Source organism: Ylistrum balloti, unplaced genomic scaffold (genome assembly GCF_031769215.1).
Source record: "Ylistrum balloti isolate Yb309-2 unplaced genomic scaffold, AGI_CSIRO_Ybal_v1 Utg370376, whole genome shotgun sequence".
NCBI classification, from domain to species: domain Eukaryota; kingdom Metazoa; phylum Mollusca; class Bivalvia; order Pectinida; family Pectinidae; genus Ylistrum; species Ylistrum balloti.
In genome coordinates, this window is record NW_026782263.1 from 481,660 (window position 1) to 499,360 (window position 17,701).

The following is a 17,701-nucleotide window of genomic DNA, read 5'->3' on the forward strand; positions in this document are numbered from 1 at the left end:
CTACTGTGTGGCCTCGCCTTTTCTAGTAGATCAAAAGGGGTCTATTTATACCAAACGATCAACACAGGTTAAATATGACTATGACAATCTGGTAAGATGATCTCACATAACTAATGTATACGTACTTTGACAGTATAACCGGCCCCACCTCATGTATATCACAGTTACCCGAATGATCACGTGGATGTAAGAGTCAATTAAATTATATAAATATATTTTTAGTTCAAATGTAGGAAATTATTATTTTTTAAAGAGATGGATCTGTATCATAGCCATCCAGTTCTTATAATGACGAAACAGACATACATGTTGTACATGTAAAATGAAAATACATAGGAAATACATATGTTATCAAAATTTGGAAAGATAATATAAAAAGCTTCTCTTTTGTGTACACGTCTTTTCAATATCGTTTTTCAATATTTGATTAATTTGGCTTTCTAACATGCTTATTACATGATAAAGACAGTTGTCGAAATAACAGCTAAAAATCACTGGAGAAAAATGACCAAATATCTAACTGAGAAGAAATGATCGTAAGAAAGAGAAAGATATAGGTGGCAAGAATAAGAATGTCTGAATGGGATTTACATAAGCGTCGAGAAAGCTGATCATCTCATCCATCTGATTTAAATACTAAAACTTACTGGGTCACATGTAACAATTGTGTATATAATGTCATTCATTACATATGGAGGTGGATTATGGAATATTTATATGTATTTATTCATTCAAGAATTTTATTCAGGTCTGTAGAAGCCAAGGTTTCCTCTGGTTCCTTTATTAGACATGTCTTTGGGAAAAGTCGTGTGTAAGATGTAGGGGAAACTCGGGCTAACAATGTTGAAATGTGCAGGAAAATCTGTTAAACATACGAACCATCCATTGTAAAGATCACCGCCTGAAGCATGTACTAAAGAATTCTGATTATATGAAATAATTTCCATCACATTATAAAATAACATGTACTGTTATATAAACCCAAACCTAAGTCTGTGATGAACTATGCTCAAAATCTCAATTATTTGTTGTAGTTACTCCTTTTTGTCTTTTTTCTTTTCAATCTATTTGTCAACATCGTTAACAATAAACTCTAATTTTATTTATATATTTACCACAAACTATTGTGGTCCGTGTTATTCCAGCCCGTCACTTGTTTTAGTAGTCCCTATACGTGCGTGAAGTATTTGAACTTCGCCGAAAGCACCACTTCGTGCGGTTTTGTTTCATTCATAGAAAGACGGCTTGGAAATTCAGTTTATCATCAGTAACTTCAAACTCGCTTAGATATCATTCTACATATTTACTAGGGAAACTCGATTGTTTACTCTTAATTCTTCGATTTTCGATCAGGATTAGTGGTCCTGTCGATGTTGCCGAACACAAGAATCGGTAGTTATAATATCTGTGGATATTTCGTGAATTTGTGACAAAGTTGATGTACAAATGTTTGTCAATATCGTCAATAGACTAAACACTGTTCTTGTCGATTTCTAACGTTATCAATTTGGCCATATTAAAAAAGGTCGCCGATTTTAGAAAAGAAGTCACACGGCATTGATAAGCGAGCGTTCTGTTTGGTCAAATGTGAGAAATGTTAAGAATGAAATTAGTGAATGAAAGTAGTTGTTCCAAAATTTCCCCCTAGATGGCGTCATGACTCAAATCACATATATATACATAGCAGATTTAACAACACACGTTTGATGTCAAAAAGGTCACCAGAGCACTGAGACGAAACCCGACAACAGGAGGAATCACGGAGACAGAAATCCTGTCAACCAACCAGCTAACAAAGTCAGGTTTGTTGTTAAAGTGTAGCTAGACTTACCTGTTGAGTAGAATTATCTCCTACTTCAGTTAGTATTACAATCAATATTAGCACGGGTAGTTCAGGGAGTTATGTGACGGTCTCCGTTAGAGTCAGCACGTGTATTCATGAGATGTTTATTGAATGTATCTTTGGTATTGGAGTTACATCAAATTCAAATGCAAGACGTGATTTGAATAGGAAAATACCACGTGAGGTCAAGAACAGTGCAATGTATCTTGTGACACATGGAAGACTGTTTCTCTTGTCCTTAACTGTATTTAGTGGTTTGAAGGTATGTATTAATCTTATACCATTGGCAAATATTGATTTGTACTAAAAATGGCAAATTAAAATTATTTGAGGCAAGGAAAGGGTACATGCTTAAGTTTTATGAACGTTCCTATAGAAAAGTAAAGAAGCGCATTATAGAATTAAAAAATATCATACATTTGCCAAACGAATTGAATGGAATGGTGATACAACTTCGTAAGAAATGCATTACTTTATATAAGTGAAGAGGTACAATGGAAATACATTAAAGCAATTACAGTTTACGTGCATGTAATTATAATTCATGAATCTAATTATTCAAAAGCAGGTAATGTAGAATACATGCATACCTCTGAATAAACGCAAGGAATAAAACCAACAAGTCTTAGTTGAAAATCAATTCAATGAAACTTTGGCAAAATATGAACAAAAACAAAACAAAAAAATAAAATACCAGCATTTCAAAAGAAAGAATCACATGACCAGATTCCTGAAAACGTACACGGAGAAGACTGTGTTCCGGGACGGCCTCCTGGTGAGTCGACGAATCAAAATATGGCATTTAATCAGTTCATTTCGTTCACGTATAGTTGGCGGTGTAAAAATGTAAATATTCTGGCGTTCATCTTGCAATATAAGAAAATGGCAATGGTTTGTACTACCAACATATGCAGTCATTGAGGACATACCCCGTCGCGCATGTGCGGATTTCTCGCTGCAGGTGAACGAGTTTTTGGCTCACCTGATCTGAAGCGCCAAGTGAGCTATAGGCATACCGCGGCGACCGTCGTCTGTCATATGTCAACTTTTTTCTGCAAAATGCTACTAGTCATGAACGACTAAGGAGATTTTGACTAAATTTGGTCAGAAGCATCCCTAGAGGAAAGGTTATTTTTTAAAATATAAATGGTAGGTCCATCACCTCTTCAGGGCCTGAGAGACGGGGCCCAAAAGGGGAAATTTGGTAAGTCATCTAAAGTTCTACTCCTCTTGTAGAAATGATTGCATTTTGCCCATATTTGGTCAGAAGCATCTTTGGCTGAAGGGAAATCAATTTTGTGTAAACGGTGGACATTTTCTCTTTTGGGCAGGAGGCAAGAGAGAGTTTAGATCTCCTTCCTATAACCATGTATAGCATTGCTGGATATAAAGCCATAAACATAATCATGATGTAAGAATTGGCCCTGGGGTCTAGTCCCACTCAGTTTCATGGTAATATCTTTGAAATAGTTGAGATCCCCAACCCTCAACCATATATGGCAATGCTGAACCTACCCATCTGGACTTAATGGCTGGGTGATATCTTTGATATAGCTGAAATCCTCATCAAGTAAGCATACATGTATATATAGAGAGAGAATTGCTTGTTATGTGTAGCACACCTCTGCGTGATATTTTCGATTTTTCAACCTGATAACCATATAAACTCTTACTGGGAATCAAAACAGAAAATCAGCAATGATATAAGAATTTACCTAATGATCTTGATCCATCAAAGAGGTAAAGAGAGTTTAATTTCCGGGAAATATTTGAAATACCCAACGTATAAGCTTGTATAAAATTGCTGAGCATTAAGATCCAGGTGAGCGATACAGGCCCTATGAGCCACTTGTTTTACTATAAATTATATAGTGGCATTTCAGAAAAATACTAATATATCGTTTTTGTAAATAAAAACTCCAAAATGCATGCCTCGGATAAGTACATTTAACGCTTTTTCGTTAAATATATATATATATATATATATATATACATATGTTTTGATGAAAATTAGATGTATCATTTTTTAATGAAACTTACAAATGAATCTCCATCATAAGTCTTACTAAATTTAGAATAAAACGATTATTTCGACAAATTCAACGTGAAATAAAAGCATTACTATGCATAAATTTCCAAATGTTTGCCTCTGACTATCATGTATAGTCACTTTCCAACACATTGACATTACTTTGACAAACATGAGTTTAAATGATTTGTTCCATTTTCCTTTATATGAAAATGGCACAATAATTTCAGTACAGAGCCAAGTGGAATGGCCAAAATCATTCAAGCGTGAAATTCGTTATTAACAGAAGAACAGAGAGGTTTTCTATGACACACTTGTAACCATAATTGAATTCGTTGAAAAGAATCAAAATAACACCTGTTCCTCAGATTCACAGGGCCTTATTAAAATTCGCATTATAATCAGGCGGACACAAATACATATTTACTAAATTATGATGTAACTGTAAAATTCTATACACGTTCTAATATTTTACTATATAAGCATGTAATAAATAAATATATAATATGATACTATAACTTCTTATTTGCCAGAATGTATGTATTGTCTATATGAATGTAGTCTAAGCGACAGATATCTAGAATAAATTGACATATAAATACATTTAAATGAATTTCCAGTATACAAACTTCCACAAGATGTTACCTCTCATGTTTATACAATTGGAACATTCTTTTTGAAAATATGCACTCTTTGATTAGTGTGAGAAGTTTAGATATACTCTAATTTAGATTTTGATTTTAATTTTAATTAATGTTGAAGGGAATCCATCTTTCCAAGATGCCTTTGAAAAAATTACCATACAATGATGGGTCAACACTCACAGTAATGGATTTGGACGGTTTTTACCTGACATTGGCCAGCAACCTCAAAAACCAGGAGGAAGAATTGTTGTCTATGCCTGACTGGCAGGCAAGAGATGATGACGTCATGATTTGTACCTATCCAAAATCAGGTATGATACAATGATCATTCCTTATTTTAGTATTACATATGTATCTAGTTATCGAATGGAATGAAATTCAGGGACAATGATCTAAATTAAGCTGTTAAAATCTTGTAACCACGGATCACCATCAACAGTAATAACATATAAAAATATAAGCACCATTTACCTAACAACAATCGTGAAACATATCAACTTGCATTAAACACTCCTCCTGGTGCGGGTGGATCTTACTGGGGCAGAAAGTCGGTGTAGAGCCAAGAGAAAACATTGCGGGACATTTGATAATCAAATCCCGCTTGCCTTGGTGAAAGGCATGTGTGTTATCAGTACGAGAGAAAGTTTTAATACCTTAGCTTCGAAGAAAACTGAACTGAAATAAGACAATAGCAGGTGATCCCACCATTTGTTATTAGAACATTTGTTATAATAAAGTCAGTATCAAGCGGACTTCACAATATAGGGCGAATTGAGTATTCCTTGGGGTAAACTTGAAAGATGATGCTACATTCTTTTGTGTAATTTTGAGCTATTGATAAGCGATGTAAAAGAATAAAATGTCAACATTATCTCCGGTCAGCTGTGCTTATTGTTGACATTTCCCTCCAGGAACACACATGCTTTGGGAAATTGTATGCATGTTGATGACGAACAAGGCACGGCGGATACCTACTTCAAAGAGTGATTATATGATGGAAGTTATCCCCAAGGCATCATACGATAACTTCCCATCACCACGTGTTTTAAACACCCACATGTACTTCGAATACCTGCCAAAGGACTTCGCCAAACGGAAGTGCAAGATCGTGTACATAATGCGAAATCCTAAAGATGTGGCTGTATCATTTTTCAACCATCACAGTAATATTATAAGTTATAATTTTTCAGGAACATGGGGAAACTATGTTCCAAGATACTTGAAAGGCGATGGTAAGTTTAGATCATCAGAAAATGTAACTTTACATGAACAAATGTGGTAAACATAAGTAATTTTTCAATCCATGAATTGAAATGCTAACAGAAAAGAAATTCTTCCGAAACTTGGCGTATATATTCTCCTAGTGTACTTTTCAGGTGAAGGGACCTTATAGCTCAGGAAATATAGATATTGGCACTTAGTAACTTCCGGTGAGGGGTGTCCTTAAGTAGTAACGTAATATATATACCCTGTCAGTATGTGAAAGCAATGACGTCGCGGAAAATAAGTATTAAAGTACTTAAAAAATATATTGAATGCTTAATTCCAGAATATTAAAACTATCAATTATCGCGACTAAAAGGCAAGTATGCATTCGATATGAAGACATAAAACAACAAACTATGACTTTAATTTCAATAAGACGAGTACAGTCTAAATTATCAACTATACATATAATATGTCATTGATAATAAAATTACCAAGTTTGATGTCTACAATTGTAGTTGATTACGGAACTTGGTTTGACTACACCCTTAAATGGGAAAAATTCATGGCAGATAACCCAGATTACCCGATTTTTATGACAACATTTGAAGACATGAAAGAGGTAATGACGTGAAGGTGCTTTAATAAAAATGCTGATGAATGGTAAATTGATTTAAGGAGATGTACGCATTCATTAGGTTTTTTTTTTAAAAAAATTAAAGAATGATGGTATAATCAAGTTGGGCCAGAATTTGTTTTCTTCATCAACCATAACTAATGTACCCGTCTTTTTAAATCAAAACACTGATACCAGTGTTATGATTGGGATTGACATATACAAAAAGTTCTGTAACACTACTCTACTTATTTAGCAATCATTCCGCGGTTTAAGGCTGAAACACAGGAGGATATGTCGATGATTTTGTGAATATTTCAAATAATTACTTTTCATTAATGATAATAATGCTAACGCTGTATCCGTGATTTTATTGATCTGATTATATAAATTACTAATTACATATTTATTGCCTCTCGGTCAACACCAATAGGCAAATATTACAGACAGAGGAAAACGAAAGTACTTGGCAAACTATTGGGAATTTATTATTCGTGACATGTGTCTAAGTCATACGGATGCTTTGCCTTAACTACTTGTATGTGCACATGTTTGCCTTACTATAGTAATTATTGTGAATCGAATCTTTCTATTTTTTCTAACATCATATATGTCGGAAGGACGCCCTCCGAGAGGTGAACCGGCTCGCTAAATTCCTTGAAGTAGATCGTGGACAGGACTTTCTCAAGGAAGTCATCGACCTTTGTCACTTTGACCGGATGAAGAAGGAGAAAAATCACATGGAGGTGGTTGGTGGTTGGAGAGGAGGTACAGCAGCGATGTACAGAAAGGGTAAGATTAAATGCTTTCATCATCACTAAATACCTCACACCTGAGGCTAATATGATACTAATACGATTTCTTAAAATTATAAATCTGGTTTTACTTATTTATTGATATATTTATCTATTTTTCAAAACATTCATAGGAAAAACGTAAAATATATATTCTGGCAAAATATTAATGATACAATATTGCATTATTCTTTTTACATATATACGGTCTGTTCAAATAGCATTTTGTAATGAATGGAATCTTCAGAGTTTTTTTTTTTTTTTTTTTTTGTATGTATCTCCCTGTTATATACTTGTAAGTGCAGCGTATATTAAACCACTTCATTTACATGGGTGGCTTTATTGCTTCTAGGTGAAGTTGGTGACTGGAAAAACTGGTTCACAGTGGCACAAAATGAGCTCTTCGATCAGGTGTGTCAAGAGAAAATGAAATATTCGGAGGTTAAACCAAGGTATACATTATAGAAACACAAGGAGACCTTCCAACCATAAACCACCTGGTAAAATAACATCTACTCGCTGGCTACAACAACTTATCATGGCCATATGGTGTGGACAGTATATAAAAGCATTTACAGCAAATAAAACATTCAATTAATGAGATTTTCTTATTTTGTTATCACTCTATTTCATCTTTGTACGAAAAATATTTCATTTATTCATAATAATGACATTACAATTACGTTTGCGGTGGAACCAAAGTAGACCTCCTGTTGTACAGTTTGTACAGCACAAACTCCACAAAGCACTTGTAACTTGATTAAGCAAACAAGAGGTATTGGTAAACAGTTAAACATGTGACGAGATGAAAGCCCGATTCTTGTATGACATCTTATTTCGTTGTCTATTTGTGGTGGATGGGACAATTGTGACGATAAAATATTTACCTCTTTTCAATTGTGACGTCATTATCATAAAGTAAATAAAAGATCTCAGAGGGATCTTGGAGCCCACCATTGTTTGATCTTTGTATGCTCTTTGATAGTTGGATCTTTTCCCTTCTTTTCTCTTCTCTGTTTTTATTTTTTATGATAAGACATTTGAACATTCTTTTGCAGAAACAGAGATGATAATCTTTACCTACCATCTCCAAAAATGGCCCCCTGGAACCATTTTGTTTCTTCTGATTAGTCCAAAAATCAAACGAGCACATGAAAGTCAAAGGGAACATACGTATGAAATTTGAGAGATATCCATTCAGTACTCATTAAGAAATAGCAATAACAATCTTTACTAGGCAAACTCCAAGATGGCCGCTTTTCTAATCAGTCCTAAAATTAGATGGACACAACAAGGAGCCTATATGAAATTTCAAAAAGATCGATTCAGTAGTTCTCAGGAAATAGCGATAACAAACTTTCAAAGTCAAAATCCAAGATAGCCTCCTTTCTGCCCTTTTGTTTTCTGATCAGTTCTAAAATATCATGGGTACAAAAAGAGGCTAAGGTGAACTTTCATATGAATTTTGCGAGAGATCCAACCCGGAGTTTTCAAGAAATAGCAATGACAAACTTCATTGAAAAAAAAATCAAAGATGGCTGCCTATCGGCCATTTTGTTTTTTATCAGTTCCAAAATCAAACGGGCACAACAAGGGACCAAAGGGACCAAAGGGATCCTACATATGCAATTTGAGAAAGATCCATCCAGTACATCTTAAGAAATAGCGATAACAAAAATTGTTTATGGATGGACACAGAGCGGTTAGAATAGTCCACCATCTGATGGTGGTGGGTTAAAAATAGACCGCCGATATAACCTTTCATGTAGACATGGACATTATCTTTACACAAGGTGATTTAATCAAGGGGATTATTCCTATACATGTGACCATAAAGATAACATATAACAGTGTGGATATTGTAAGTTTCCAATAATATGTCCGGGCCTTCTGACTCTTATACAAATAGTTTTAACGTAAATTTTTGTGCGGATATGAATGAAAAGTAATGTCAAATACTGAATACAAGTATTTGGATTTTTTTATGTTTCTTTATTGTTAATCTGCTTTTAATCAAAGCATGGACGTTTTTCTTAAAAATGCCAGGTGTTATTTACAGACACACGAGCATACCTATTAAGATTGTATCAAAAGTGATGTGATTAAAAGTCTTGATCTGTGTCATCATACTGTGTATAGTCTGTCCATATTCATTTGAAGGCATCACGAAATAGTTTTCTGATCTTAAATGTCATTAGTGATATTTAACATGGGTATATGTCAGGTATTTTCCATTTGTGCATATTTCCTTTCACAATGTAACCTCTGTGGTGTTTATAAATTCTTAACTTACTAGCTTTGTGTCTTTAGCTGAAATTACATTTCAATTGAAAATGAGAGAACGGAACATACTTAAATTCATAACGAATACAACAGGACCTAAAAAAACTATTTCAGGTTCTGAACTTATCATGGCCTTTTAAGTATAGTCAGTCAATACTTCAGAAAAATCATAACTTAAATCCGATTTGTTGAAAACCGATAAAGCCATACTTTCAGAATTTGTGCATCATGTAAATTATCTTGCACTTTCGTTTCACAAAGTCCTTAGAGAGATACTCAAAGTGCATCTGGCTATTGATAAGTTTGGAATATGAAAATGATTTTACAGTGAAACCACTGTATCCAATATATCAAAATGCAGGGCTACCAATACCTGACTGCAAGCATCATTTAGATAAAATGGAACATCTGTAATAGTTAACCACTAACTTACATATCTAAGTCTTCCTACCCTTTACTACTTTCCCTTAATAATATACAACATATATTTACAAAGAGGCAATTTAAGTGGAACTACATGTATTATTGTTAGCATTAATCAGGATTTGTACCGTATACAATTTTGCCTGAAATCTGTCTGAATCAAGAAAAATCCATGTCTTGACTTCATTACTTACTGTAATCATTACTGATGTATCCAGATAGAATCTGTCAAACTTTTGGTACTAAGTGTACCTGTACCAGTGTAAACATTATATATGTCAGCAGGATGTCCTTTCAAAAGGTGATCTCGAGATTTTCCTCAGCTGATATCTCCTCAAAAACGGCTTGTATAAAATTTTTTCAAGGAACAGGAGGAAATCATCGGCTAGGATGTCCTGAAATTCCTTGAGGAATTTTCATACAAGATATTTTCAAGGAGATATCAGCTGAGGAAAATCTCGACTTGAGGAAATCTCAAGTTGAGATGTTTTATACAAGTGGGGCCTGGTCTCTCTCAAAGAGGTCACCAGTCTTTGTCAGTCTGACCACATGAAGGAGGAAATCATATGTTGTGATCAGTGTTAGAAATGATCAATGTCTTCTTCATAATTTAACACTTCACAGTTTTTTCTTACAAAATACACACGTATTTATATAACTTAGCTAAACCAAATCTATTTTTTAATCACCTAGATTAATAATTTTTTATATAAAATTTTATATGTTTACAGTACATAATTATATATTATCTACGTGTGTAAAAAATCAAATTATGATATAAAAGGGCCGGTTTCCAAAACGGCCCCTTCTCTGATTCAAATTTCCTGTTGGTGGTGCATTTCCCATGCCGTTGTGGTCACAAATCTATAAAGTATAAAGATATAGGTCACTTGATTTGTTTTTTTATGGCTCCTCAAAGTTGTACCTTTCAGAAGCTGTCTAAGTGTTGATAAAATGTGCATGTTATGTAAAATATTAATGAAAATCTAATCAAATGATAGTCACCGTAAAGAATACATTCATGGCATGATTGTGACAAAATAATCATGTTTCCATCGCGCCATTTGGATGAAACAATCTCAAAAATGCAATTTTCGATGATAACATTTTAGACACAAAAACTGTGTTTTTTAGAGAATACACCCTTTTATGGGCGTTGGATGCAAACCAATTTTTATCTTATTAAATAGTACGTAATATGCTATTGATGAGAGGAAAAATTATCAAAATGTAAGTGGTGGAACATTTTCAAATGTTGGGTTGAATTAGCCTATGGTTGAATTGCCGATTTTCGACTTTCTTTAGATAATTAACAAAAAAACGAGAGTATTTGCTCGGTATGTTGAGAATATGTACACAGATATGAAAAATAGTGAGAGAAACACTTTTTCATAAAAAATCCAAGATGGCTACTTCACAAGTCCCCGTGGTTGAAGACATTGGCTGACAAATAGACAGAACAACAAACAAAACGTGTTCCTTATGATTTTGGTTGGTTTTCGCATTTACGGGAGTGTTCATAGCTACGGGCGATTGTATAATACCTATATTTATAAGTTTGGTTAGTCACATGGTAACGGGGATCTTTCATATCGAGCCCCAAACATACTTTCGACATATGCACTCCGTTGCCGCATGGAAAACTATTTCAAATTTTGTCGGAATTTCTTTACCTGTGGTTGTAATGGTCGAGGGTTTTCCAGCGTCCTGTAATACCCAAGGTAGTACAAGATACTGGAGATGTGCGCACACATTCCAATCGTTCTCTCTCCAACTGGGCACTGGCAGTAGTAGTCCTTTATTGGGGCCTCAACATGAAATATATCCAAACGTTATATTTCGTTTGGCTTTTGTATATGTATTTGACATCGGAGAAGGTCTGGGGGGTGCTGGTAAAGCCACACCTCATAGTCTCCGTCATCACTTAAATGTTCGGCGATGTAACCAGGAGCCAGAGATATCTGATACGTTCTCAAGTAATCAAGATCGAGACGGGGAAACAGTACGGAAGATGCATCCATCTTGACAAACTCGGACCTTGCCCGTCTAGATAGATCCGGATCTATCTTGACTCTCTGAGCTAAACCATTCGGTGTTGTCAAACGGACCTTCATACGTTCAGCCATTAGCCTATCTTTGGCATCTCTCTCTGGAGATCTCTGGTAGATCGGTCCTCTAATACCATTCAGACAGGCTGTGACGGTTCGAAGCAAAGCCTCAATGACATTGATAAAGCTGTTAGACACCAATTGCGTTCGGAAGAACGTCCGGTGTTTCAGACGACCATGATAGGATTCCACAATCCACCTCGATTTGGTGATAGTTCTGTCAAGATTTGCTTGGACGTCAGAATGTTGACTTACCGGGTTTCAGGTATGACGGCATGCTAGCATTGAGGCCAGAGGCTTCGAGAACTGGTAGGACATCTCTAAAACCTCGGTCAACGACAACGTTGTCGTCTGGTTGTAGCCAAGTAACTCCAATGGAGAATTAACATTACTGGAAACAGGCCCTTTGAATAAGTTGTAATTATACATAATTAAATGGATTCCATTTTGAAAAGTAGGGATATTATAGATGTATATTTGTATACTGCAACAAATTATAAAGCATTGTTAGCTTTACTGACACATATAGGTATGATTTTTCTCTAGGTGGATCCAAGAACTGGTACAATCTGACACAAAGGGAATGATTTGATTGTGTGAAAAGATGGAAAATGAAATATTCACTTGCTCAAACAAAATACAAAATACAAAAGCACACAAAATGTGAATTACCTTTAATAGTACAGAGAAGTTATTGACACCATCTTTCTAAACACAACAGCAATTTCTCTTTTTATTACAGTCCTATTTTGTGGAAAACACAAAGAAATGCCAAATAAGACAAGAAAAACTATTAAAATTTGTATATATATATTACTTAAGGTATTTATAATGGTAACTATGAAAAATGGCTTTCACAGGCCAACAATTCCATTTTCAGTTTTATATGTAAATGATAAAGAAACATGTGCACTAGTGTAAGAGACATTTCTATTAATGAAAAATTAACAATGCTTTTCTTTGAATTAAACTAAAATTGTTGAACAGGTAAATGATGTTTGCTCCAATGAAGGGAGTTCAATATGAAAGGCATGACAATGTGATTGAAATTCCAATGCTATGGTCAATCTATGAACATTGCAGATATTACAAATTGAAAGATGGTAGATTGTTTAACAAAGTGAAAAATTTTCAATGTGTAATACTATGTTCACTTGCCATGAGTGAGGATGAATTGGTTGTATGAATATGTAATAACACAAAGAGAAATTTCTAGTCTGGGCATCATTTCAAATCACTCATTGTATTATGAACATTAATCACTGAGTGCTGTTAGAAGTTTGCACAAACTTGGAAGGTACCACAGGAAAAATATTTGATGTCCAAGATATTAAACTTAATATAACTCTTAACATAGTAATTGATTTTGGGGGTTCAGAGAAAAATTCTGTTGCAACTTCAAACAGCAAAATGACAATAAATCAAAGAGTTAATGTATTTTACAATTACATATCATGGTTTGAATAATTTACATCAGTATATATTTGTAGAAAGATACAGGTGTTTTTTGTGAATATCTGAAAAAAAAACTATGTGCCTATGACTCAAAAACAATGTTGGTTATACCAGGATTTTTATAACCTTGTAAATGTTGTATATTTTAACCAGTGTCATTTTGCATTCTGTCCATGATTTCTACTTTAAAAAAAGGCTGGATGGACAGGTGATTCATTAAATTTTCATATGTGTGATAAGGAATTAAAAGTCTTGCTGCAATAGGTAAAAAGAAAGTGTAATGTCTACTGTGCTGCCCTACCACTCAGAAAATATTGTCATTTCTCTCTAGAAATGTAGAAAATACAGAAGTGAATAAATTTATTCTAGCCAAACAAGTCACTTGGTATCATGAACTTGCACATATTTTTCAAGGCTTCTTCCTTGTTCGCAACAGAGTCACTCGAAGAAAATGACCTGTCCTGTGCTAATATGTTCAGCAGAGATTTTAGTAATCAAATTTATCTGAAAATTGTGGACGATGAACACCTCTGAAAATAACCACAAAACACAATATTCTTGGGCAAGGCACAGCAAGCTTATCAATCTTTCAATTAAAATTGTGTTATTATCATTACCATTTTAATCAATTTTGTAGGTTAATGTCTTTACATATATGACATGCACAGCAATTTTGTTTTGGAACTTAAAAACAACCTTGATGCAAATATAAAAAATGAACAAAACGATTAGGTAGTGTATATACTTATTTTTTAACAAATAAAAGTTACCTCTTGAATCAGCTCTAGCACTGAAGGACAGTTATATTCCATCCTTTGCTCTAGTTCAATGTTTTAGAATGAATTGTGTCATTACATAGAATAAAATATCACATAGTTATAATTTGTAACTGTAATCATTATCAAAGTAAACAGCATCATTATTCGTCATCAGCCTTTCTCCTCTTCTCTGGTGGCTCATCCTCTGGTAACGCGTCCTCTGGTGGCTCATCTTCTGAAAATTTAACAAAAATAAAACAACATGCATCTCAAAAGACCAACTTAAGTTGAACTCCAGTAATAGTTTTTATAATCTCAACATGGCATTTATTAAATCAAAGTTTGACAAACATCCATTGAACTGAATCTTCTTTATAAATATATTTATATAGGAAACCTATAATTGGTATAGAACAAAAGCATTACATGTTGTGTATAAACAAAATAAAGGGAATCACTAGACAAACTAACACCGAGAAGATGCTCTTTTGTACAATGCAATAATGGAAACAGGTACATAGTAAATGCCAAATCCTATACTCTTAGATTTCATCACACTGACATTTTTTCACAACAAATAAGCTATGTATTTTTTCCAATGATTCATTTGTTACCAGGTATTGTTTTATTTATATATATTGTGAAACTGACCTGAAGACTGATGAGATTTCACAGTTGATGTCTTTCCATCACTCTTGAAAAGCAGGTGTTTAGGAAAATTGAAGGCCACACAATACATATCTTTGTTAGGGGCCACATTTCTTACAAACTTCAACTTGGCATCATCTGGTAGTGACTCCCCAATGTTCTCTTCTACAAGGTCCTTGGCAGCTTGTCTTGTATCGGCTGCCTTTCCAAACACATAGCAGTGAACCAAAGGAATAAGATGGTCTGGATAAGTGTCCTGATCACCAGCTCTGTCTGATAACAGACCAATGAATTCATCGAGAAATGTCACGGCTAATGCTGGTAAATTCATTACAGCATACGTCTTGTGAACTCTCATATGACCTAAATCCCACAATCTAAGAAGTTCAGGTTTCATCACAGATGTTATGAAGTCTCTGCCATCCAAATTACTGCATTTCACTTTTGTTTTCACTTTGTTAAGGGCAAGGTTCTCTACTAAACTTTCATAAGAATGTGGGTTAAGGTCATTAGCAAACACATTTACACCCCTTCTTGCAGCTATAACTGCAAATGGTCCAACTCCAGCAAACACATCAAACATTAAATCTTGTTTTTCCAATTGTAGAGCTATCCTTGCATGTTCTGTACCTGTATTAAGAAAATTTAAATATTGTATGAAGGATTGATTAATAAAATACTGAACCATTGATAACTTTACAAGGCCTCAGGTAATCAATTAAGGACAACAAATTGATGCAGTTTGATCTACAAATTTATTGCTGTAATTTGCATAAACTTTTAAATGACCAGGTATATATTCTAACTGTTTGAGAATTTAATATTACAATACAGTATATCTGTGCACAAAATTCTTGTTAAAACCAACAATAAGTTAGTACAATAATCAGCAGTTGTTCCAAACATTACAATTTGATAATTTCTGAACATCTTATAGGTCTCATTTTAAATTTATAACCAAATAAACACTAAAAGTAATGACAGCACAAAGGGGTGGAGGAGTCCAAACGTCCTGTGGGTGGTGCTGGTAGGTAGATTTATCAGTAGAGGAGTTCAAACGTCCTGTGGGTGGTACTTGTAGGTAGGTATATTGATAGAGGAATCTGAGTTGGATACTGGAGTATTCTAATAGAGCTCCACAGATGATAGGTATCACAAGAAGATAAAGGATGGAACATCAATACCAGGGATTCTGTGATTTTGTAGGTTTTGTTGATTGACATGTTTCGGATGGCTATGCCAACCATCATCAGAACAATTTTACATCAAGAAAGAAACATTTAACAGCATGAGTTCATTAATGTTCTGTCATCACTTACAGTTACTATCTATTTTATCGTTTTTGTGTCCCTTTTCGTTGCATTTTTTAAAATTTTCAAAATACTTTTCTAATTGTTGAATAGATCTTGAATATAAATGTTAATTGAAAATTCAGTAAAAGATTTACCTAGCCTTGTATTCCAGTAGACTTTTGAAAAGTCAAATTTAAAAGAAGCTCCATTCTCTCTGACTGTTGTAATAGTGTCATCTTCACCTGCAAGGATCTCCATGTGGAAGTTTCTGAAGGTGTTGTCAATAGTGCTGAGTTTGTTCACAACTGTTCTGATATAGCCATGTTTATCCAATAGCACCTGACCTATAAGGAAACATGAAGGACCTTACAGCAGATATTTCATTGTAATATTTAAACATAAATCTATCAGCCTAAAAACTGTTAAAATTTACAAACAAAGAATGAATTAAAGGATGGAAGAGTTCCTTAAACTTTAGGTTAAATGAGTATTGTTGCAAAATATTTTGTCATGTTTGTTTACCACAATTAAATACCTAAGTTATAATACTATGCTCACTCCAAATGGTTTTGCCATAATTCATATCACCAAAAGTATTTCTAGACTAAAGGTTTTTAGCACATAAATGTAATGAAAATTACCACTAGTCCCGATAATGCACATATCCTACTTTGTCCATGATATTAACTCTATAAACGAATTCACATGAGGCTTCATTCTAACTGGTTGCAATTAAAATAACATGACAGTTTATAAATTTAGCTCAATTTCTTTACAACATATAACCCAAATTGAACTTTTGAGAAATAAACAGTTTTCCTTGTGACTAACCAATAATATATTTAAACTCCAAAAGTTCCTCCTTCAAGTTCAGATGTATGATGTGGCCAATGAGTGAGTAACCAGACACTATCCCTAATTCTTGTGGAATAATTGCTTGTAAGATGTCTTTGGCCTTCCAGCTGTCAAAGTTCAATTCCACTTCATCTTCGAACCATTGACTTAAGTCAATATCAGCTTCAATTAAATGTTTCTTGAAGTCATCTCCAAGATCGTCAAAACAGGTAACTTTATCTGGATGAAACACAATTGTTTTGAAACCTTTCTCTTTTTCAGTGTCCATTCCCTTTAAGCTAACACGACACTCTTTAAATTTCCACTCTTCGAAATACTTTGCAAACAGATGTAATTTCTTCCTTGGTATGGGTAAGGCCTGCACTATGACTTTCTTCAGGAATTTGTCCTTATCCAGGACCTTCATTCCAGCTACACAAGGTGGTGGAGATGCTTTCAAATGCATATGTTTATCTGTTGTTGTTAGACCACTTGCAGCAGAGCATGCAGAGGTTCCCAAATCATTTGACTGAAACTTAGCCGATTCATTTAACTTTTGAACATGTTGTATACAAGGCTCATTTTTTTCTGAGGTAGCCATTCGTCTGACTGACGAAATCCGTTGCAATTGTAAACAAACTAAAAATTGATGACGCACTGTGTTTGAAAAATAGAACAAGTCCACATCACAAATGACTGATGTTTGTTTCCTGAGTGTTCTTATTGCTGTTCTGAAAACACGTAATGAAATCATCAGGACCTGGACCA

General features: G+C 34.2%; 2 protein-coding genes across 2 annotated transcripts; one reads left to right on the forward strand and one right to left on the reverse strand.

The window, feature by feature from the left end:
- Window positions 1–4,652: 4,652 nt before the first annotated feature.
- Window positions 4,653–7,597, forward strand: LOC132554062 (sulfotransferase 1B1-like). Its single transcript, XM_060218359.1, has 5 exons — window positions 4,653–4,827; window positions 5,428–5,748; window positions 6,241–6,344; window positions 6,959–7,130; window positions 7,485–7,597. Exons 1-5 carry the CDS (start codon window positions 4,653–4,655, stop codon window positions 7,595–7,597), a joined length of 885 nt encoding a protein of 294 aa, XP_060074342.1.
- Window positions 7,598–12,780: 5,183 nt separating this feature from the next.
- LOC132554070 (tRNA (guanine(37)-N1)-methyltransferase-like) lies at window positions 12,781–17,687 on the reverse strand. Its single transcript, XM_060218367.1, has 4 exons — window positions 16,931–17,687; window positions 16,255–16,443; window positions 14,811–15,437; window positions 12,781–14,394 (listed from the first exon to the last, which is right to left on the reverse strand). Exons 1-4 carry the CDS (start codon window positions 17,685–17,687, stop codon window positions 14,321–14,323), a joined length of 1,647 nt encoding a protein of 548 aa, XP_060074350.1. The 3' UTR covers window positions 12,781–14,320.
- Between the last annotated feature and the right edge of the window lie 14 nt (window positions 17,688–17,701).

Coding starts and splice junctions, on each gene's coding strand:
- LOC132554062 (XM_060218359.1), top strand. CDS start 4,653: ATGCCTTTGAAAAAATTACCATACAATGATGGGTCAACACTCACAGTA. Junction 4,828..5,427: donor TTGTACCTATCCAAAATCAG/GTATGATACAAT, acceptor ATTTCCCTCCAG/GAACACACATGCTTTGGGAA. Junction 7,131..7,484: donor AGCAGCGATGTACAGAAAGG/GTAAGATTAAAT, acceptor TATTGCTTCTAG/GTGAAGTTGGTGACTGGAAA.
- LOC132554070 (XM_060218367.1), bottom strand. CDS start 17,687: ATGATTTCATTACGTGTTTTCAGAACAGCAATAAGAACACTCAGGAAA. Junction 16,444..16,930: donor GGAGTTTAAATATATTATTG/GTTAGTCACAAG, acceptor GTTTCCTTATAG/GTCAGGTGCTATTGGATAAA. Junction 14,395..14,810: donor GAAATCTCATCAGTCTTCAG/GTCAGTTTCACA, acceptor TTAAATTTTCAG/AAGATGAGCCACCAGAGGAC.